Source organism: Marmota flaviventris, chromosome 2, assembly GCF_047511675.1.
Source record: "Marmota flaviventris isolate mMarFla1 chromosome 2, mMarFla1.hap1, whole genome shotgun sequence".
In the NCBI taxonomy this organism is placed as follows: domain Eukaryota; kingdom Metazoa; phylum Chordata; class Mammalia; order Rodentia; family Sciuridae; genus Marmota; species Marmota flaviventris.
This window is the reverse complement of record NC_092499.1, coordinates 165,550,865-165,574,736: the sequence shown is the minus strand read 5'-3', so window position 1 is coordinate 165,574,736 and position 23,872 is coordinate 165,550,865. Positions and strand designations below refer to the sequence as shown.

Here is a 23,872-nt window from a genome sequence, read left to right as displayed (position 1 = left end):
ATTGGAATCCCTGCAGGCTACCTATGACAGGGTGATGCGTGAAGCTGTGAGGTTGAGGCCCAAGCTGAAATGGAGACCCCAAGAATTAAGAGAAACGAGTAAAGTGAACTGTCTGCAAAAGACAGCTGCTGGGTATAGAGAGAACCAAGCTCAGAAAAAGGGAAGAGAACTGCAACAAGCAAGACCAAAGCATGAGCCTTGTAAAGATGGCATCTTGCCACCATGTGCCAAGAAGCAGGAGTTGTAGCTATCGGACTCTGCCCAGCTGGGTTTTCAGTCTTGTTTTTGTCCTATCCTTTCTTTCAATGCCTCTATTCCTCCTTTTTAGAATAGAAAGGTTTACTCTGTGTCACTGTATATTGAATAAATGTAACTTGCTTTTAATTTTTATATGGGCCACAGCTAAGAGCCTCAGAGGAGGCATTGAACTTAGACTTTGGGGCAGTGCTGTAACTGTAAGATTATGGGGACTCTTGGACATGAACTAAATGTATTTTTCACTGTGAGATGAACGTGAGCTTTTGGGGGTCAGGGCAGAATGTTATAGTTTGGATATACAAATCTCCCAAGAGCTCTGTGTTAATGCAGGAATATTCAGCAGTGAAATGATTAGATGATGAGAGCTGTAACCTAATCAGTTATCCTAGCTTGAGTGACTGACTGGGTGGTAACTGTAGGCTGGTGGAGCATGGCTGGAGGAGGTGGGTTACTGGAAGCACGCTCTGGAAGAGTTCATCTTTTCTGCAGCCCCTTCCCTTCTCTCTTTCTGCTTCCAGGCCACCACAAGCAGAACAGTTCTCCTCTGCTATGCTCTTCCACCTCTGATACTCGGCCTCACCTTAGGCCCAGAGCAATGGAATCAGTTGACCATGCATTGAAATCTCTGAAACTGTGAGCCCCAAATAAAGTTTTTCTCTCCTAAGTTGCTCTTGTCAGATATTTTGGTCATTGTGTTAAAAAGCTGACTAACACAAACCCCCAAGTCAAAATTCACCACAGTTACAGTTTCCTTTTCCTTTAAAACTGAATCCCTTTTGCTTTTTGTCTTCACCAGAATCTGAAATTCATACCCGGGACCCAATCTTTAACACTCATATCTTTTGACTACTGGTAGAGCTATTTGATTTTATTTTATATATGAAGCAACAGAGACTCAAACAGGTGTAGTCTTTTGCCCAAGTTCTCAAAATAACCTCTACACAATATACCCTTGGACATCACAGAACCAAGAACAAACCCTCTTGGGGCCTTTGGCACTAACACTTTTTGTCAGCTTGTGGGAATGATTTAGGGTGCTTAGGAAAATCCCACAGCAGGATTGTGAGTTTATGACAAGAGAGGATGCCTGTTCTCTAAGGGGTCATGCCTCCCTTTGGTTAAATTTTTACCAATACAATGGAATAAAATGTCTACAGACTCAGTATTATACTCAGAAATAAAAGTACTGAACATGGTAATCTGTAAAAAAATGATCTACTGGCCAAAGTAAGTCACAAATATCAGTTTTATTTCACTAAGTATAACATGCATGCTACACCTAGGTCCCAGGTCTGAGTACCTCAATCAAATGACTTAGGCCTTGTGCCCAGCCATTACTTCAGGCTCAAAAACTATGAAGGCTAAAAAAATGCCTGCATCTGCTAAACTAGTTGATCCTGGAGTACAGGTAAAGACTAGTCAAGGTTAGGATTGTTCTAGGAGATGTTATCTTTTTTTCTTTTATTTGCCATTGATACCAGATTTCTTGGAAGCAACGAAATAAATCATAGTGCTTTATTCTTAGTGAATTGGCTGTTTGGAGACATTATACTTATTTTTCATGGACTTGAAAGGTTTTTATGGAAAATAAAACAAGATGTGCTGCTTTCTGTGAATAACACAGTGAATCTATGTACACTCAACTTGGCATTATCTCTTCAAATGATAATCCAGATTATATGGAGTGACAGGCAGTGAAGGAGGGTAGAGAAGCAAGAGGTATGTGCAACAAAGAGTCAATTCCTAACCAACACAGAAAGAAGCAGCAGTTGACTCCCTGGCAAGTTTCTGACTTTCTGGGTCAGAAGGATTTGTGCTTTTGCGTGCTGCTGAATGGCAGACCTTGTTTGGTCTAGCCCCAGGGAATGGGAAGTTTTGGGGTGGGAACCAAAAACCGCAGCTCAGCATCAACTAGGAACAAGAAGAAATTGGTTCATTTTGATTCAAAGAGTGGAGAAAAAAACATTGTTCCTAGTACAAGTTCGGTTCACTGAACTCAGCCAAATGACTCAGGAGCCCCACCCTCCTTATAACTCATCTATGAGTCATGGCTGCCCAGCAGCACCATGAAGAAATGCCACAGTGCATGCCACACTGTGATGTTCAAAACCTCCTCGGTTGGTTCATTTCTGTACAGTTTGGAGACTCTATTCTTTTGATTTTTAGTCAGAGGGTCAAAATTCCAGAGTCAACTGAGCAAGTTGCCTTTGTTGTCTTTTTCTTCCACCAATTGCCATGAATTACTGCATGTGAAATCTGCATGAATATCCTTTTCCATGCCACCTTCTTAGGGCACTTTTGAGAGTGTATATCTGATCAGGCCATCATTTATTTTAATTCATCAGTGGCTTCTCTTATTAGGATCAAGGCAGCAATTCATAACTTGATTTACCTGTCCTGCATAACCTCAGACTGCTCATTTATATATCCATTTATTCATCAAATATTTACTGAACACTTGCTACCTGTCAGAGGCTGCTTTAGGTACTAGAGTACTATCAATAGACAAAGTGGAGAGTCCCTTGTCGTGGAACTGACATTCAGCCACCCCTACCCCTCACTTCCCATGCTATCTCAACCCTCTTCCACTTCCCCAAGCTCTGTTTTCTTTTGGAGAGACTTTCTACTCCTGTTAAACTCCTACTAATTCTTTATAATTTCATTTTAAATAACATCACCATCTCTCTTTTTGTAAGTATTGTTTTACATTTGTATTTCTATCTATACCAGAGGTTGCCCAATTTTTTTTTTTTTTTTTTTTTTTTTTTGCTAAGGGGCAGATAGTAAATATTTTTAACTCTGTAGGCCATTCAGTCCATCACAGCTACTCAACACTGCCATCATATCACAAGAGCAGCCTTGGACAAAACATGAACAAATGGTTGTAGCCGTGTTCTGATAAAGTTTTGTTTACCAAATCAGGCTGTGGGCAAAATCTGGCCTCTGGGCCATAATTCTCAAACATCTGAACAACAGAATTTCCTACAATGATGGAAATGTTCTACTAAGTCCTCTCCAGTATAGTAACCACAAACCACATGTGGCTGTTGAACACTTGACATGTGGCTAGTGCAATAGAGGATCTAAATTTCTAAATGTACTTAATTTTAATTAGTTAAGTTTAAAAGTAACTTAGCCATGTGTGGATAATGATTACTGTATTGGACAGCACAGGTCTAGACCATGAGGTCAGGAGCTGTGTCCTTTTGCTCACTTCTGTGTCACCTGGACCCAGCACAAAAGCTGGCACAGGGTAGGTATTCAATCCTACTCTATATGTTTATTGAATGAATGAGTGAATGAATGAATCAATGAAAAAGTGCTGAAATATGAAATGATAATGGAACTCTTATTTCCTTTTAGCTACCATTATGGTACTTGATTAGATGTTGGGATACTTTTTTGCTTTCTAGTCATAATCAATGTGTGCATTTTTATCTCTCTACTACATATGAGCTTGATGAGGATGCGATCTCTAATGAGACTACCTGAGTAATCTATTCATGCCTTCTCTTGCACAGAACAGTCAATCTTCCCAAAGAGTGTTTGCAGGTATTAGTGGAGAAACAAAAGATTCATCCCATGGTTACTTTATTTCTGAAATATATTCCAATCTGTCTTGTCTCAGAGGTCTAAATTCATGCTTCCTTCTGGCTTCAATTCTCAAGTTGTGGAGATAACAGATTCAAAGTCTTGGCTTTTTCTGCTTTATAATCTTGGCCAAGTTGCTTAACACCCTTGTATCATTTTTACTAAGTGAAGATAATTCTTAGGGATATCATGCAAATAAATAAATAAATTCTTAAGAATATCATGTAATGGCCATAAAAGCTTTTGAGCACCTTACAGATAAGCATTATTCTCAAATGGCACACTGTAATTGGTCAAAAATGTGGTATTTATTCTCAGAGATATTTAATTGGTGCATTGTTTTTTCTGGTTAATCAGCCCAACTTAATAAAAGCTCTCTGTTTCTCAAGTGAGCCAGGTGATTATAAGCAAGGTCAAAAGAATGCAACCTTACAAGGTGGTGAATGACAGCCACTCAGCTCCAAAGTTGAATCATGTCCAATAAACTTTGGCACCTCCACCCTAGCTGCCTCCCCAGGTAGGTTGTAGTTTACAGATCTTTGTGCCTTGCATTCCTTCTGCAGTTATGATAAGGTGGCATTCCAACGATGGCACAACTTTCTTACACAGTACCTAAAAGAGAATGTCTGCCTTACCTTGCCATGGGAAAACTTTCTAATATTAAATTCCAGGGGGTTGTGTGCATCTCATCTTCAAGGATGTATGATGGGAGATCCAGCTAGAGGTCTCTTCAAGGACCTAGGTCCTCATTTCATACCAATGAATGTTCAAGCCAGGTCTCCTCTCCTGGAATTTCCTTCCTCCTCTCCTCTCCCAAGTTTCCCAGTCTTGGCTCTTCCTCATTCATTCATTCCTTCAGAAGATATTCACTGGTCATCCTACTAAGGCTCCATTTAGACCCACTCAGTACAATCATGTTGCTCCTGTGAATTTCTCAACTCACCATTCTGGTTGTACCTATTGAAGTCTGTGGCTTTCCTCATGGACTGCCCTGGTTACTAGCCAACTTATCAGGTGAATGAACCTGAAAGTAGTGATGACAAGAAACCAACTTCACCTCTCAAATACTGAACTGGCTCATCAGTAAAAAGAAAGGGTTGGAGTAGCTAACATAGAAAGTTCTGTTTATAACCTGTCTCTTTATCTCTGACTTCTAGTGTCACTGAAGCCTCAAACTTGCAATGTACCATTTTCCAACATGTACTACTTAATACCAAGAGATGCTTATTAAATCAAGAATTGAATCTTTGAGTTTTCTGGCTTACATTTTCCCAGACTCAAACTAGAATTTTGGTCAGCTCAGATGAGTCCTGAGGTAGAAGTTTCTTTGAAGAGGTGACTTTCTTCTCAGGCTGCTTCTAAACCCTTTTAAGTAAGGATTAGACATGAGGAAAAAATCAATTTGTGCTGGTAATTAAATACAGGACCTCAGCTTGCTAAGCACACACTACTCTCCTGTCCTCTGGAGTACAAGAATTTTAACAATATTTGTATTGTATGTATGTATTAAGGTACTAAGTTTTATAATGTGTAAACTACCAAATCTCAATAGCATAACTCAATAGAAATATCTATCTCACTCATATTAAGTCAAATTGTCAGTAATAGAAAGTTGGGAAAGGTGGAGAAGACTCTGCTCTGCAAAACTTTTCAGGGGATCAACAAACAAAGGCCCTACATTTTTTCATGTGTAGCTTCCAAGGTCACCTTGGCTGTCAATATTCAGATGACAATAGAACAGAGAGACTTATTGTCCAGGTGCAGAAGTGGCACATTTCACATCTACCCTTTTCTAATTAGCTAGAACTAAGACACATGGTTACATTTGTATAAAAGGGATGTGGAAAATGTAGCCTCACTGTGAGAAAAGAGAAAAAAAATGGGATTGGTGAATAACCAATCTTTGCCACACTGAACAGTAGTGTTAAAATATTTGAAGGTCCTTTGTGTGAGATAATGAAAGCTACTATTTTTGCAAGTTATCTTTTATTTTCTGTTCTCTTTCTAATGAATAGAAAATATTTATTTAATGACATGTCCTTTAATATATTGTCAAAATAGTTTTATAAAACAATAAGTTAACTGTACTGATGGTGTCATGCAGCAAGAATATTTAGCCTGGATTGTTTTAGTGAAGCCAGAGCTGGGTCTTAAGCAGAGCTGGTCATAAAGCAGGCAAAAATAAATAGATATATAGATAGATAAATAGATAAAAAGCAGGAAGTACAGCTAGGGAAAAATTGCAGAAATTACAGAAAAGTGACAGCACACGAGAAAATTAGGAAAGTATAAAAAGCAGGGTATGAAGTGGACATAGTTTAATGATGCATACAACAAATGGAAGATGGGAATCAGGCTGGGCTTTATCTTCTGCTTTAAGCAACTTAGCTTTATGTTGAAACTAACACTTCCCAAAGAAAGCTTTTGCCATGGCATAGGTAAATTTATATAAAAGGTGGAAAACACATTTGATACACATACTGGGCTATCCAAAGTTTGTTTTTCACTTCAGTATTTTTATTAAACATTAATTTTTTTATTTTTTTAAATACAGGACAATGGAATACATTACAATTCTTATTACACATATAGAGCACAATTTTTCATATCTCTGTTTGTATATAAAGTATGTTCATGCCAATTCATGTCTTCATACATGTACTTTGGATAATGATGTCTACCAAGTATATGATATATGTCATATAAGCAAATATTTGTTGATTCAATAAATATTTGTTCAGCATCATGCATAAGCCCACAGGCACACAAGGGGGATGCAGTAATGAACAAGAAAGTTCTCTCCTCTGGCTCTTACAACCCAGCTTTTGTATACTGCAAATCCTCCAGAGGCGGCAGAGGTCAGTAGTATTTAAAAACCCTTTGTGTTGATGGTCATCTCTCTCTCTATCTCTATCCAAAGGAACACTTTGGAAATAGCTAGAGATAAAATTATCTAGCAAATGCAGAATTGAGGAGTCAGGATAGAATAAACAAACCACACAGAAGGTAAATGCAGTGGTCCAAGAGAAAGGTGATTAGTATCTCTCTCAATTATATCTTAAGGATCTTTCTCTCTATCCATTGCCACTGCCCTTATCTTCCCTACTCTCATCCTCCAAGTCTTTGATCAATTATCCCCTGGTTCATAAGATATCTTCTCCATGTTCTAGCCAGTGTTAGGTGCATCTTCCTCCCAGTTCCCACAGTACTCTGGATATCTCTCTATAGTACATCTCTCTTTCTAATGGATAGTCAGTTTGCAGTCTATTGTGAGCACATTGTGTCTCCTGGCAGAGCATTAGCTAACACAGGCAACCCATTGAGGCTTGGTTTAGGTTAAAATCCAAAAATTTTAAAAAAATAAATAACAATAAAAACAAACCTTTCAGATAAACTTACATATCCCATATCGTTTTCATTATCACATCTTCCCAGTGGCTTAACCATTTTATCATTATAAAATGTCCCTCTTTACTTCTGATTACAGTTTGGTTTAAAGTTTATTAATATAGCCAGTCCAGCTTTCTTATGGCTACTGTTTACTTTGTAAAATTTTATTCTTTTTTTTAGTGGTTCAGGGATTGAGCCCAAGGCCTCACACATGCTATGTGAACACTCTGCCATTGAGCTACATACCAAGCCCTTGATTGCTGTTTTTATGATCTTTTTCCATTCTTTCCATTTTAACTTACTTGGATCTGTTACTATGAAGTGTGTCTCCAGTGGACAACTTATGGGTGGATTTAATTTTGTTTTTATTTAGCTTGTTACTCTGCCACTTGATTGAATTGGTTCATCCATACCTTTTACAGTTATGTTTAAGGGAGTTGGATTTGTGTCTGCCACTTTAACTTTTACTTTTTTTATGTCTCATGTCCTTTTTGTTCCCCTATTTTCACTTTAGTGCTTTCTTTTCCATGACATGGATATTTTCTAGTGTGGCAATTTTCTACAATTGATATATTTCAATGATTTTCATATTTTTTTAAGTTTTCTTTGTGATGATTCTAGGGCTTAACATAAATAGTGTGTGTGTGTGTGTGTGTGTGTGTTAACTTTTCAAAATTGATCAGATTTATACAAACTTAAATTCAGTGAGATATAGCTGAGCTGTTCTCATCTATTTACCTCACAGTACAGAGTCTCTAACAACCCTCCTTAGAGAATGCAGCCTTTACTATCTACCCTGGAATGACAGTGGCTGTAGCAAGTCTCTTACTATCTTTTTCCCTAATCTGTTAAGCTATCTGCTTTTATTGGTATCAGTCCCAGCAGCTGGTCTCCACTATTTATTGGCTCTATTGGTTTTGACAGTACCCTGGGGCACAAGTTGTTCCACAATTCGATCCAATCAAATTCATGATCCTTGATGTAAGTAGTGTTTTGAGGCCAGTCTTTTGAGGTTCTGACCCCAAGAGGACTCTTCTTAGCTTATTTCCCTGGTTCTCTTCAATGAACTGACAACTGCCCACAGTTTAGCTTGTTTTTGTGAAGCAACCAATCCCATCTGAATTGTTTACCAGCAAAATCTCCATGGTTTCCAAGGGTATCCTGTAGCCTTACACTTTCCTGCTCTCCATTCCAAATACAATCAATTCCCTTAGTGAGTCCTTTACTAATCTGTGTTTTTATGATCAATCCTTCTTCTTGGGCAAAGTCAATAAGCTACTGTTTCTGAGCTGGGTGCAGAATGGTGGCCTCACTCTCTAGATGGGACATGAGCAGAGTTTTATGAGCAGAGATGTGGGTGGGACAGTAGCTTCCGGTTTTCCTCTTCCACCACAGAAACCATATCCTGCTAGTGAGCTGGGGTAAGGACAACTGGGGCTGCAGTATTTCCAGCATGCCAAGCCTAGTGAAGAGGTTCCACATTAAGAGTGGGTGTTCAGAGGAAGAAGGGAACTCCCAATCTCTCAGCCACACTTGCAAGGAATTTAGCCTCTGCAAAATAGACCTGGAGTGATAAGAAAGGCATGCTTCTCTCAGGGAATGTATCATAGTCCTGGACTGGATCAGGGGAGAGGAAGCCCCATTCTCTTAGCTATACCTGCTCAGAAGGGAAATTTTTTCATGCTGAGCTGGAAGGTGGAGGAGTGGAGGGAGAGAATGGGTCACGGCTTGGTGCCACAGTCTTTCACTGTTTTCACAACCTCTCACTATTTTCACAGTCTCTTTTAGGTTATTCAGTAGGCCATCTTGAACAATCGTTTCTTCATTTGCTATATGCCCTTAAAACAATTTCCAGACACTTTAAAAAGTTTCATTTTGATTATTTTATCAGATTTTTTTATTATTTTTAAAAAGCATCTATGGAGTTCTTTATGCCACCATTAGGGAAATGGTCTCTCCTGCCACTAATTTTTTTTTTTTAAATCAGCTCCTATATCTGGATACAGTACAATATTTAAAATAAATCTCTTATTCCACATATTTTGCAGTAGTTTTGCATCCCTGTAAAAACTTCATGTACAATGTAAGTGGAGATTCATTCCCCAAATGCCAGTATCTTTGAAAGTTTGTGTTCTCAGAGGAGCACCTACATGTTAATTCTTGATCATAATGTGGAAAACTCTGTATTTAGTCCACTTCAGAAAGGAACATGATCTCCTTATTTCCAGTGCTCTGGGTTTCCTTTGGCATTTCAACATCATGCTAAACATTCTGCTCTTGTAGAGTGACCGAGGCCTGAAAGCCTCCTCATCTGGACTTTCCTTTCCAAGGAATGACCCAGCAGCATGATGGAATGAATGTGCATGTTACTTGGGATACCTCATTCTGACAACAATAGCTTACTTGTGAATGGGTGGTAAATCAACAGAATTCTCTTGATTTTCTCAGTCTTTTGAATTTTTTTTAAAGCATGCACTCTACCACTAAGCTATATCCCCAACCCTTTTCATTTTTTTGTTATATACTCAAGAACCTAGAGCAGAACAAGAGTCTGCAACCCAAGTTCCCCAGACTGCTGAGATGGTGTGTTGTTATGGTTAGGATAGTCATGTGGGCTCCTCATTCCATCTTCCTTAGGAGATCCCATTCTAGAACTTACAGTATCTCTTACGTTTCTCTCCAATTAACCTTGATCTATGAAATGTTTTTCTCAGCTCCTAAAGACACTCAATATTTTTTTTATTCCAAAATAAGTATCTCCCATCACTACTAGTATCCAAAGCCACCACCTTTTCTCTGTCCTGTTCTTCACCACTACATTTCTTTGATGATTAGTAAAAACTCTCAGCCCTATCACCTCCCCAGCCTCTCTCTTCTTAAGTCCTGTTGGTCTAATAAAATGGTAGCTATAATAGGCTGATAAAACCACTTGCTCAAGTTGTCTTGTGAGACTCCCCATACACAGTGGTCTTTTTTAACCCTCAATGACTCTTGAGCCCTTGCATGTCTCTCTTCTTTCTTACACTTTCTGTCTTGTTACTGGCCCCTCAGTCTTCTAATGCTCCCTATGTATAGGTATTGAACAAGACTCTGTGTGAGTGTGTGTGTGTGTTGTGTATGTGTGTATATATTCTCTTTTCTCCTTTCCCAAAAGTTTCTCTAAAAGTAGCACCATCCATTCTAACAGCTTCAACAGTCATCTGTAGTCAGAAGATATCATGAAAATTCTAATATTTAATGAGATCTGCAACAAGTAAATATGATGCACATGTATATCTTAGTTAATTTTCAAAATAACATTTGTTGGCCCCATTTTACCCTTGAGACATTTGATATCCAGGGAAACTAAGTGATTTGCACAAGGTCACATAGTCAGCAAATGAAATCAGTGCCTGGATTTGAGCCCAGGCAGCCTGACACCTGTGCACATCTTCTCCATCATTAAGCTCCATCAAGGCTGGACTCTAATTCAACCTCCTTCCGGAAGGCACTCCTGATCACTTAATGTGATAGGATCCCATTTGTGTCTTCCATATGTCATTTACATTATCAGTATATCATGGTCATTTGCGTTCACACACACACACACACACACACACACACTTTAATAGGACTTTGGACACACCATTGCACCATTGACTCTGGGAGAAAGAGATTGTATTTACTGATTTCATATCACCTTTCATGTTACCCTATGACACCTGGCAAAAGAACTGACAAATTGAGTGGAAGATAAATCATCTGCTTCTCCCAGCAGGTCCAAGCTCCTGTTTATATCCAGATGTGATAAGAGTGAAAGAAGAAAACAAACTTCAAGGTGTCACCAGGCTCCAAGTGACTAATCACTCTGGGCAAGGTGGCTTAAGCTCTGTTTATTTTGAAAGATGTGTAAGGAAAGGTAGACCAAACCACCAAGTATTACAGATCATAGTGCTGTGTCTGCAGCAATAATGCATGCTTAATTAATACAAACTCATTAAGCAAGATGTTATGCTTCATCTACTTTAATAGGACAAAAATCCCATATTTCAAAATAACTATCCAATCTCACATTGAGAAATCCTTTCCAAGAGGTGTGACTGACTTCAACTCTAAATAAAGGAATGTGGTAAATGAGTCACTTTCCATCTGTTAAGAAAAACACCAATAAATTTTTTTGTTCTCCATGAAGGTCTCTCATGTTCTCGCTGTGTAATAAAATTTAAATTAAATAAGACAAGAAAATAGACATTATTTGGGGCTGATAAACTTTGAAAACTTCTCCTTTGTTATAAAACATGTCAAGGGAGAATAAAGAACAAAGTTTTCCAGGCCCAGCATGTGCAACCAACTGAGGGCCTTATTTACATCTAGTTGAACCATCTGTTCAACTAGGAGAGAGGAAGCTTGCCTCAGAGCCTATTCAAGCAGAAAGTACCCATGGATTTCATGGGAAATGCTCTACTTCATTTGGGCATATGCGGAGTTTAAAGATGAAATGTGGGCAGGAAAGGAGAAAGAGAAAACCTGCTGATCCTCAGAGGCTGACCTTGAACATCCTACATGTTTATTGCCCTACAAGCACTTACATAACGTAGCCACCCTCTAGATCAGCCAAAAAGGTTTATTTGTGAGCAGGTTACAATAAAGTTCTGAGTAGTGCCCATAAAAGAACTGTGACCCAAAATTCTGTTACAAGGCTGTCACTCTTTGCTCTTGTGATTTGTCCCTTATCACATTGACCTTCAACCACAGGTGGAATTATGCTTCATTGTAGAACATTGGTTGAACAGGTGTATCATGATCTCTTTATTCAACCATTCATTGTTTGATACAAGTTATTTCCATAGACTGGCTGTTGTAAATTACTTCCATGAATATGGGGATCCAGATGTATCTTCTAAGCACAGACTTCATTTTCTTGCTCAGAAATGGGATTGATGGATTATATATTAGGTCTATTTTTTAAAACTTTTTTGAGAAATGTACATACTGTTTTCCATATTAATTATACCAATTCATAATCAATAGTATGTAGGAATTTTTTTTCCTATACTGTTGCCAAATATGTTATCTCATACTCTTTTGAAAACAGCTACATTACCAAATATGAGATGTGGTTTTCCTTTACATTTCTTTGATGATTAGTGATGCTGAACAAAATTTCACGTCTGTTGGGCATTTGCATGTTCTCTTTGGAAAAATACTTTTGAGGACCTTTGCACATTTTTTAATTGGGTTATTTATTTATTTTTGTTGCCTTTGTTGTCTTGCTTTTGAATTGTGTGAGTTCCATCTATGTTTTTACTTTTAGCCCTTTTCAAATATGTTTTCCTGTTCTGTAAGTTTCCTTTATACTTTTTTGATGGTTCCCTTTGCTGTGAAGAAACCCTTTTGTTTGATTTTTACCATTTGTCTGGTTTTGCTTTTATTACCTGTGCTTTTGCTTTCATATCACAAAATATAATCACCAAAAACAATGTTGTGAAGCTTTTTTTTTCAAGAAATTTTATAGCTTCATATGTTACAATTGAATTTAGAACTCATTTCTAGTAAAAAAAAGTTCCAATTTCAAAAAAAAAAGTAATGTAGAGATCAAAATGTTTATCTACAAGATTTTTTTCATCTATTGTATACCTTGCAAAAAATACTCCAAGAGACTAAATCACACAGCATTTCTATTTAATACTACTTAATATAATACATCATTAAATATTAGTAGATATTTGATGCTTGTAAATATCTGAAGACTACACATTCCAAGTGGTCAAATGGCTTTTTCATGGATCATTTCCTTAAGAAATAGGGAATCTTCAAATAGACTTATATAGACTGAAGGAAATAAAAAATGAATATATAAATATTTATGAAGGACTAAAAATTAATTAAATATCAACATTAGAAATCATTTGCTCACTCATACATTGAACAACCATTGGTTATGTTACTGTCTGCTAAGCAAATAATAATCAGAATAGTCTAGTGCTAACAGTCCATAGAAATGTTAAAATAGAAGAAAAAGTTTTTTTAGCTTATTACTATAAAAAATTGGAAACATATAGAAAAGTAGGAAAATAATATAAATGGATACCCATATAACCTCCATCCAGAGTCAACAATTGTTAACATTTTCCTAGAATTGCTCCATGTGTACATGCAATTTGAATGAACAATTTGAAAGAAAATTATAGTTGTCATAACACTTTCCCCCTTAATACTTCAGCATGCATCTACAGGATTAAAATATCTCCTTATGTAGTTATAATATTGCAACCATTTCTAACAAAATTAACAATGCCTATAGTTCATATTGAATTTTCCCACAGTTGTTCAAAACATAGCATTTTCACCTTTTTATCCACACACACATGCAAAAAAATAATAATAATTAAAAAATAGAATCCAATTTGGTTGTTCTTTGTCTTAAGTCTCCCCTCTCTACCTGTTTTTTTTTTCTTTTAATGAAAATTGACTTTCTGAATAGACCAGGCCAATTATCATATAGAAAGTTTCACATCCTGGGTTATCTCATTATTTTCTTATAATGTCATTTATCATATAATTATAATTTCTTGTAAAGGATGCTAAATATAAGAGCGTGACTAAATTCAGGTTAAATATTGTGTGTTGAGTATTACATCAAATTTCATAGGTGATGTTGTGTGTTGATTATTACATCAAAACAGAGTACAGAGTATCTGGTTGTTACAACATTTGTGATGTATTTTAATTACATGGTTAAAGAACTAACCCCAGCTTTGTGATTAAGGAATAATTTAAGGGATTGTGCTTTGGCATCTTGTGAACACCCTATTCTGCTAACTTTTCATTCAGTGGTTTGATCATTGGTTGAGTTATTTATTTTTTTTCTTGAATCAATTATTTCATTAGACTTTATGAAGTAAACTTTATATTTCTGTTTCTCCTCTTCAATGATCAATTTCCAGTTTTCCCAAGCAGTTTTTACATCTTAAGTATGTTATTTAAAATATAAAAGGTCAAAAATCCAAATTTTTAAGTATGACAGGATATTTGTAATGGAGATTTACTCATCTTTGGTTTTCTCTTGTGTTTTCAGCAAAATGGGAAGCCACACTTTTATGAAAATCTCTTTGTTGAATCTTTTGAGGAAGCACCTCTTCATGTTCTGGTTTTCACCTACATGGGATATGGAATTGGAACCTTATTTGGCTATTTCAGAGACTTTTTGAGAAACTGGGGAATAGAAAAATGCAATGCAGCCGTAGAGCGAGAAGAACAAAAGGTATGTATATGCATCTCGCTGGATCTGTGTCCATGTCTGCTCTGAAATGCTCTCAGAAATGGGGATGCAGAGACAAGACCTAGATGGTCTGGAACTATTCAGGGTAAATTCTACTAATTTCTACCCCCTAAACCTCACTCCCTGTGTGTTCATGGATTTTTTTAATTAGAGCTTTATATTTATAGAGTAGGTGAGTTCTTGACAAGCTCATACATGCATAGAAATTGATAGATTTGTTTTTACAAACATTTTTTTAGCAACTGCTAATTGCCAGACACTGAATGTAAGCTCTTCTATTCATTTAAATGTTTAATTTATATATGTATATATGTCAGGAAATAGATATCATTTGAAAGATAAAAACATCAAAATATAAGAGTAAGGACACCTGAGTGGGATCATACTCTCATCTTCTAACTATAGATTGAATATTTACACCCTATCCTGAAATAGGAAAGTATATCTGAATGAAATTTAATATTTTAATTTCATCTCATCAGTTTCTCAACTTTCCCACTATTGATGCTTTGCACTAGATAATTCTTTGATGTGAGAGGCTTCCCTGTGCATTGTAAGAATTTTAACAGCATACCTGCCTTCACACACTAGATTAATCACTGCACCCCCAACACACACACACACACACACACACACACATTTGCTCATCAAAAATTCCTCCAGACAGTATCAAATGTCTCATGGGATACAAAATCACCCATGATTTAGAACCACTGATCTAGTCACTCTTTATAATTAACCTATAAAAGCCTACATCATCTGGTGTTTGCAAAGAGTTAGAGAACAACCTGGAAAGTATTCAGAGCTCTACAAAACCCTGCATTGTGTTGATACATTTTTCAAATTGGTTTAAAATATTTATGATGCCATGAATCTCTTTTTTCCAAAACTTGCTTTTGGATATTATGAATATTGCCATGAATGTCAGTGTAACAAGAGAACCTCAACTCATGTGATTTAGCAAGCACTACCATTGGTAAGATAAATATTTATCACACTAACACACCCATGAACAAATCATGTGGAACACTTCTTTTGGAATTTCCTTAAGCGAAGTGTATCACCTTCAGAAGAAAATCTCACTCAGTTCTATTATTATAATCCCTGTTGACCTTTACAAATATTTTAGCACATGTTAGGGGTGATCTACACAGAAGAAAATACAGGGCATGCCATCAGAAATTTTGAATTCTAGTATACAAACAGGCTCACAAGTAATTCATTTGCTCAGAGGTGAAGCTAGGGAACAGAGATGTGGCTCACAGGGATCTTTACCCTCTGACTCTCTTAAGAAATGATGAAGTCATGCATGATGCTGAGGCCTGAATGAAGAGCAGGAGTTTGCCAAGTAAGCAAGGATACAAAGGAAAACATTCTCAAAAGAGGGCATTGCTTGTGCCAAGGTGTGTGTCCACTCATTAATCAAGCCAGTTTCTTTTTGAGCATGGGTTTTTGTGCTGTGGACTGTGCCACAATCTGGGGATACCAGAATAACCAAGTCGGACGTAGTTCCTGCACTCAGAGACTAAATTATAAAAAAGCAACAGCTTTGGGGGAGGAAAGAGATATGCCTAACTTGAACCTTCTGCTCAGTGAAGCCTTCTGGGAGGGACAGAAAGTTGAAGTGAGTTCTGAAGACCGAAGAGCAAGCAGTAAGGCAAAGGGTGAGGCAAGACCCAGTGGGGAGGGGCAGGGATTCTTTAGGGAGAAGGTATGTGGGCAAGATGGTCCAGGGTAAGAGAAGGCATTGTATATTCAAGGAATTCCAATGACTGGAGTGTTGTGAGTGGGAGCAAGAGTATGTGAGGAGGAAGACTGAGAGGCAAGCAGGGGCTGGACTATAATGGGTTTTTATAAGCCATGGACATATATTGTAGAAACAGCAAGAAAGTGTTGAACAACTTCAGACAGAAGAATGCAAATTGGTATATGTAAAAAGATCATTCACTGTACTACGAGAAATGGGTGGCATAAAGTGAACATAGAGATGAAAACATGGGCAAGAAATTTATACTGAAACCAAGGTAGTAACAGTAGGGGTGGTGATTAGGCCAAGAGATGTAGAAGAAGTGGAGATAGAGATGATCGATTTGACCTGGGAATTTAGGAATATGGACAAATCAATGGCCACACTCACATTTATGACTTACGTAGATGGGCACAAGGTAGTGTCATTAATTGAGATGAGAAATAGAGAATAAAGATCCAGATGGAGGGGAAAACTTGTCAATTCCTTTTTTACCAAGTTGAGTTGGAAGAGGTGGCAACTAAAAATAGAGATCTGGACCATGAGAGAAAAGTCTCAGATGGACACCATGGCAACTTCAGTGTATCTTCAGCATATTGACATGAATCAAAGCCAGAGAAGTCGACAAGATCTCCCAGGGCAGGTCTGAAAAGAAAAAAAAGAGAGAGAGGGAAAATGAAAAGAAAATGAACTTCAAGAATTTAGTACATGTCAGGGATGGAATTCCAATTCAGGACTAGAAACAAAGCAACCACAAAGAAAGCTAATGGTAGCTTAGAAAAGAGGTCATTGTGCTTAAAATAGGGAAGAAAGGAAGGAAATCAAAAGGGAACTCATTGTAGAGACATTTAGAAAGTCATCAAATCTTGGTGGCTGAATGCGTGGAAGGTAAGATAGGAGAACAAATACAGGGAGGTCCCAGATTTCTTGCTTGGATTGACATGTGAATGGCAGTGTCAGATCCATCTTATATTGACAAAGGATGGTGATAGACCCAGGAAAGGCCCCACAGGGAGCTCTGAAGACAGAAGGCTCTTCAGAGTCATTCTGAATTGTGAGAAGGAGGCTGGGCATTTGAACTTTGGCATTGATAGGGGTTGTTCCTAAGGATCCTGGCTGAGGAAGATCCCTTCAGGCCCAGGTGATGCTCAGAGAAATTTTTAGCCTCCAATGCTTCTAACAACTAGGAGAATGGGTACTTCAGTCCTAAAGGAGGGACTGTGGGCAGCCTATGCTTTAACAGGTGTCCAAATTGCTACAAGAACTGCTTAACCCACTTTATATGGGGAAGGCCCTGCCTTAAATAAATTGATAATTTACATTTCTTTACAAAATAAATGGTTTCCACCCTGTTTGATCTTTATAAGATTAAGAGCATCAATCAATATGCTCACATTGATTGATGGCATACATTTTTATATGGTACATCTTTTATTATTTGTCCCATTTGAAACCCTCAAAGGATTCAGAGCCTTTTAGAGTGACAGGTTCTGACTAACTGTGATCACTGTATTCCTTCTGATGGGACTTGATTATTCTCAATCATGCCTACAGACTGACTCTTTATCCTTTGAATAGTCTTCTTGCTTCCTGTTAATGAACTATCTGAGGCACATCTTGAAGTCTTTTGCTCAAAACAGGAAATATGCTATTTTCCTATTCATCCCTGGTTCTTTTTAATGGAAAGGAGTATTACATTTTAAAAACTGGTCACTAAGAATGCAGAATGCGTTGCCTGACAAGACAAAACAATCGTTGGCAAAGTTTCCCAGGTGATTTTCACATGCAGCCAAATACTTTAGTATAATGCTTCTCAAACTTTACTAGGCACACAAGTTATCTGGTGGTCATGTTCAAGTGCAGATTCTGTGACACCAAGATTCTGTATCTCTAAATAACCTCCCAAGAGAAGTGATGCTGCTGGTCTGGGGATCACATATTGATCCAGTTTGGTGCTATCACCTGACAGCTTGTTAGAACTCTCAGGCCCAGCCCAGCACTTCTGAAACAGATCCTTTATTTTAACATGATCATTGATGATGTGGACATGCACTAAATTTTGACGAGCACTTCTAATCAAGAGATTCCTAATTTGAAGTTCACCTGTGATCAGGTGAAAACAGCATCATCTCACACAGCCTCTAGGTGCTCATCACCTTTCACTTGTGCAGCTATTCTACCATCACTTCCGTGAAATGGAGACCCAGCCCATCTATACTTTATTTTGGTAGCTTTTGGGATGCCAACCAATCCATATTAGCAGTTGAAAATACAGATTCAGAGCTGTATTTGGCACCATGAGTGCCAACCTTATCTATTGATCTGCCCCAGGAATTTGTCTTTGCCAACTTTTGTCTTCAGTATCACCTCCAAATTGCTCTACTCTACTTCATCCCTAGAGTCTATGTCCCTTGATTTTAGTCTCTTTCTGTTCTAAACTCCCCCATATTCTCTTTTTCTTCCTTGTATCCAGCTTAAATTCCACAACTTTGATACACCCTCAATTTGATGCACATCCCTGCTTAAGATGACCAATCTCCCTTTAAATTCAGCATCACTAGGCTCAAGGTGGCTCAGTGCCTCCTGACGATCACTCTGCCTTGCCTTGTACATTTAGTCACTACCTTCTTCTTTCCCCTCAAACCTCCAACACCTCTAGGCCCTATTGACATTCAGCAAGTAATTTTGCTTCCTATTTCACTGAAAAAAATAGAAGAAAGCCAGAACTCCCACCTGCTGGCTCTCCTCCACCACTTCCTTACCGACACCTGTGCTTACGTACTTCACCTTCTACTCCCTTCCCATGGAGAAGGGGGATGGACTCCCTTCCAGGCCAGCCCTCCACCTGTGAACTAGATCCCATTCATCAGCAATCCCTTAGCCTTGACACCTTCAAACTCTGCATTTAAACTTCCCTTCCAAACCTGTGCCTTTCATAATCTTTCTCAGATCAGTCAGTGATGACTTCACCAGTCCAGGTGCTCTAGACAAAAACGGCTTAAGTCATCCCTGACTTCTCTCTTTGACTCCATCATGTATATAATACATTTTATATATTATCAAATCTATAGGCAATGATAATAGTTCTATGTTTAAAATATATATCTCAGACTACATTTTGCCATACTGCTGCCTCCAGGTTTGTGTTCATTAGCACCTTCTCTTATGTACCCGGTTTCTACTTTTAAACTCTACAACCTTCTCTCAACTTACAAGCACTGTTATTCTTTTAACACCTAATTCTATACAGAACCCTTCCATGCCTTTCTGACTCATGTGGACAAAGAGCCACAGATGGCTGAGGCTCTGCAGAATACAGCCCCCTCATGTCTGTAATTTCATTTCCTCTACAACTCTCCCCTACTCTGCACTGCTTCAAACACTAGGATCTCCTCACTCTTCTTCAAGCATCACCTACATATACCTTCCTCGGAGATTTCTCACTCCCATTTCCCTCTACCTTGAGTGATCCTCCCTCAGGTATTTGTGTGGCTTATTCCCTCACTCCTTGATTCAAGTGCCACAAAGAAACAAATACCTTTAAATGCAGTAGGAATCACTGACCAGTGAAATCCCCCTTCTCCCTTACCAGGGTTGGTTCCAAATATTTGATGGCCTAAAATGGAGATTATCTATTAGTGCATCCATCAGAGCAGATCCCATAGCCTAGGAAGACAACTCCAAAATATTAAAGTTCTAAAAATATTTTGCACACTAGGATTATCAATTAAATGAGATCACAACCTCTCACAATGAGTACACAGAGAGTCCAGAATTGACTTGGAGATATATACGTGTGTATGTATGTGTATGTATATATATGCATATACACATATGTATATATGTATGTATATGTATATGTACATATACATATATATTTATATATAAAACGTGTATGTGTAAAATATGCACATACAATATATACATCATGTATATAATACATCTTATATATTATATATTAGTTATAATGCAATTGACAGTATAATTTTATTATAATTAATATGTTACATAGAAGATACCTATATACAAATAATTTCTGATGTTGCCTTCAAAAGTTAGTCAAATTGTGTTGTTTTTTTTAAATTTCTTTTACAGTATAGACCCCTCTGGTTTATTCAGCAACAGGAAATATAGGATAGTGGGAAGGATGGACTACATTAACTGGTCAAAAGCCAAGCTGTGGAATGGGTGGATTATGACAGCCCTAACAAAGAGCCACTTATCAAACTCTGGTCTTTTTTTCTTTTTACCTTTTCCTTTTATTATGGAAATAATGAGTAAAAGCAATCACTTCCTGTGTCCCAGTCCCTTAGTGCACCTCACTACACTTATTTTCCTTTGCATTCACCCGGTCCTTTCCTTAACACAAATGAGATTGTATTACACACAGTGCTGTGTAACTAACTTCTTTTTTTTAAACCTAACTATAATATGTATCTGGATGTCTTTTCAGGCCAATACAGGATTACTTCATTCCTTTTAGTACCTTAATGTTTGTATTCTATAATATAAATGTAGCATAATTTATTTATGATCCCTTTTTATTATTGTAAATAATTTGTCAATGAGTAGCATTGCATCATTCTAGGATAGTTCCTAGAAGTAGCTTTCTGCCTCGAAGGAATGCATGCTTTAACTTCTGTGAGAAACTGACAAATTGTCTTTCCGAAAAGCTTGCAGAGCAAGACTCAAGTGATTAATAGCTGAGTGTGGTTCCTTGTCCAGATTTGGGGTATATTGATACTATCAACATTATTTTTTTTTAAATTTTGCCAATATCATGGGAGAACATTTTTATTCATATCTTATTTCACATCTTCCTGAGTAATAATGAGGCTAAACTTCTTTTCACATAATTTTTATGTATTCATACTTATTTTTCCTGAATTGTCTATTTAAATTCTTTGCTCAAAATATTATTAAATTTTCTTGTTGATTTAGCAGTACTCTCTCTATCTATCCTTATATCAACCATTTATTCTCTGAGACTATTTTAAATATTTTTCCAATTCTGTTTCTTGGCTCTTGACCTGTAATTTTATTTAGCTGTATATAAATTATCGGCTCATTTGTATCAAACATTTCTTTTAATAACTGGCTCTGTGGTGCAAGACCTCTAGCCAAACCTGTAATGGCTATTCAAACATTTCTTTTATGTTCTCTATGTTGTTATTGTTTTTTATCTTTGAGAAGAGGGAGATTAGTCATGTTTAGGAAGGTCCTTTTTTCAGCTAAAGTCTTGATAAATTTTTCTACAGTTTCAGTCAATACTTTTATGATGTCAGGTATTTATTTTATATATGTATACACAAATCCATTAGATTTATTTTTATGTGTTGTGAAAAGTACAAGGACTAATTTTTAAAGAGATTTCTAGTTGTTCCAGTATCATTAACTAAATATTTTTAACCCACTGTCAGGAAATATTGATCAATCTGTCTATTTCTTAGATAACTGTAAGTTTTTAAGTAAATATTAGATTTTTTTTCCTCTGTGTACTTGAGAATTAACTAGTCAGGTATTGAATTTTGAAAAAGAGCTTGCTACTTTAATTGGGAATTCATTAAATCTATAAAATAACTTTATAACATGTAATATCTTCAAAATATTTAGTCTTCTCACTTGGAAAAATTCTTTCCATTTCTTTATGTATTTCTAATGTTCTTTTAAAAATGTTTTATAATTTTTTTTTCATAAAAGTTTCACCATTTCTTGTTTTGGAACAATTTTTATAGTGATACTGAGATTATCTTTTTTCCCCCATAACATCTTCTAACTAGTTATTGCTATCATATAGAAAGCCTATTGATATTTTCATATTTTAATCTCAAATGTACCGCTTTAATGATTTCTCTCCTTTATAGTTTCTCATATAGATAAATTAAAATTTCTTGAAATTTTTCGTGTCTCACACAAAAAAATATAGGTTATCTATTAGGTGATTATTTCAAGACACTTGCTAATTGTGTTAGTTAAGTCCTCTAGTTTTACTTTTTGTCTACTCAAACGTTTTTAATAAATGTGTGTTAATACCTTTCTCATATGTATTTTAGTGTTAACTATCATATACATAAAAGTTCCTGGTTCTACCAGTTCTTGGTGGATTTTCCCTCATACATTACTTTTCAAGATATACTCTGTTGTCTGGGTTTAATTGTTATACATCTACTTTTTCTTCACTAGCCATTCCTTTCTTTCCACGCTTCACAATTTTCAGAGAATGTTTGCCTCTTATAAGCAGCCTCTATATTGATTTTAAACAAATACTAAAGCTTCTGTATTATAATAACATTAAATATTACTTAAAGTATATTAAACCACTGCTTTCATAGGCTAAAGATGGTCTCACACTAGCAATTCCATATAACTAAACCTATCATTTTGTTGAGTCATTTTAGACTTATTTCTGCCTTCATTATGTTTTATGTACACATTGTTGTCTTTTTTTAAAAAAATATTTCTCCCTTTATACCATGGTCCATTTCTTTGTTTTTCTTTAATTTATATTTTAATATCATTTCACTTATTTTAATGTCCTACAGGTTCATCCATGTGGTTGCAAATGAGAGGATTTTCTTCTTTTTTAAGGCTTCATGGTATTCCATCATGTACATATACATTTTCTTTTTCCATTTATCTGTGATGGACACTTGGATTATTTCCATATCTTGTCTATTGTGAATAATGACAATATGAAGATGAGTATGCATATCCTTCTTATAGACACTGATTTCATTTCTTTAGGAATTTTATCCATGAGTGAGATTGCTAGATTATATAGTAGTTGTATTTTTAATTTTTTTAATAACTCCATGTTGTTTTGCACAATAGCTGTTATCAATTCACATTCTCGCCGTGCATAAGGTTCCTTTTTCTCAAAGTCTTTATCAACCCTTGCTATCTGTTGTCTTTTTAATAACAGTCAATTTAACAAGTGTGAAGTAGTATCTTCCTGTGGTAGATTTGCATTTCCCCGATGATTTATAATGCTAAATATTTTTTTCATAAACCTATTGGTCAGTTAGTATGTCTTCACAGAGAAATATCTGTTTGATTTATTTGCCCATTTTTATGGTTATTTTTTAGTTGGGTTGTTATTTTTAATTGGGTTACCTTGCTATTGAGTTGAGTTTATTATATATTTTGGATAATAATCTCTTATCAGATACATGGTATGAAAATATTTTCTAGAATTCCATTGTTTGATTCTTCACCTGTTGATTATTTCCTCTGCTGAACAGAGGATTTTTAGTTTGACATAATCTTATGTTTTCTTTTCTTTTTTTTTGGTGTGCTTTTAGGGTCATATCCAAAAAAAAATCATCTTCTGGACAATATTACTGCTACTTATTTATTAGGCCAGCAAAGGGATCTAGCTTCCCAGTTAGTCTCCCTGAATATCAACTTATTCTAACTCTTCACTCTCAACTTGGAGTTACCCTGAAGTTAGTTTATATTATAAACCAATGTCAAGAAACTTTTCCCCTGTTTTCTTTCAGTAGTTCTATAGTATCAGGATTTAAATTTAATTCTTTAATCCAGTTTTAGTTCTTTTTTTGTTTGTTCTTTTTAGTTATTCATGATAGGAGAATCCATTTTGACATAATTATAAAAGCATGGAATAT

At 36.5% G+C, this 23,872-nt stretch overlaps 1 protein-coding gene across 1 annotated transcript in view; it reads left to right on the top strand.

Moving 5' to 3' along the window:
• Sptlc3 (serine palmitoyltransferase long chain base subunit 3) overlaps positions 1 to 23,872 on the top strand; it is a 143,725-nt gene that overhangs the window by 21,760 nt on the left and 98,093 nt on the right. Inside the window, exon 2 of the mRNA XM_027922326.3 lies at positions 14,297 to 14,482. Within this exon, the coding sequence (XP_027778127.3) occupies positions 14,297 to 14,482 (186 nt within the window). The remainder of the gene's footprint in view (positions 1 to 14,296; positions 14,483 to 23,872) is intronic.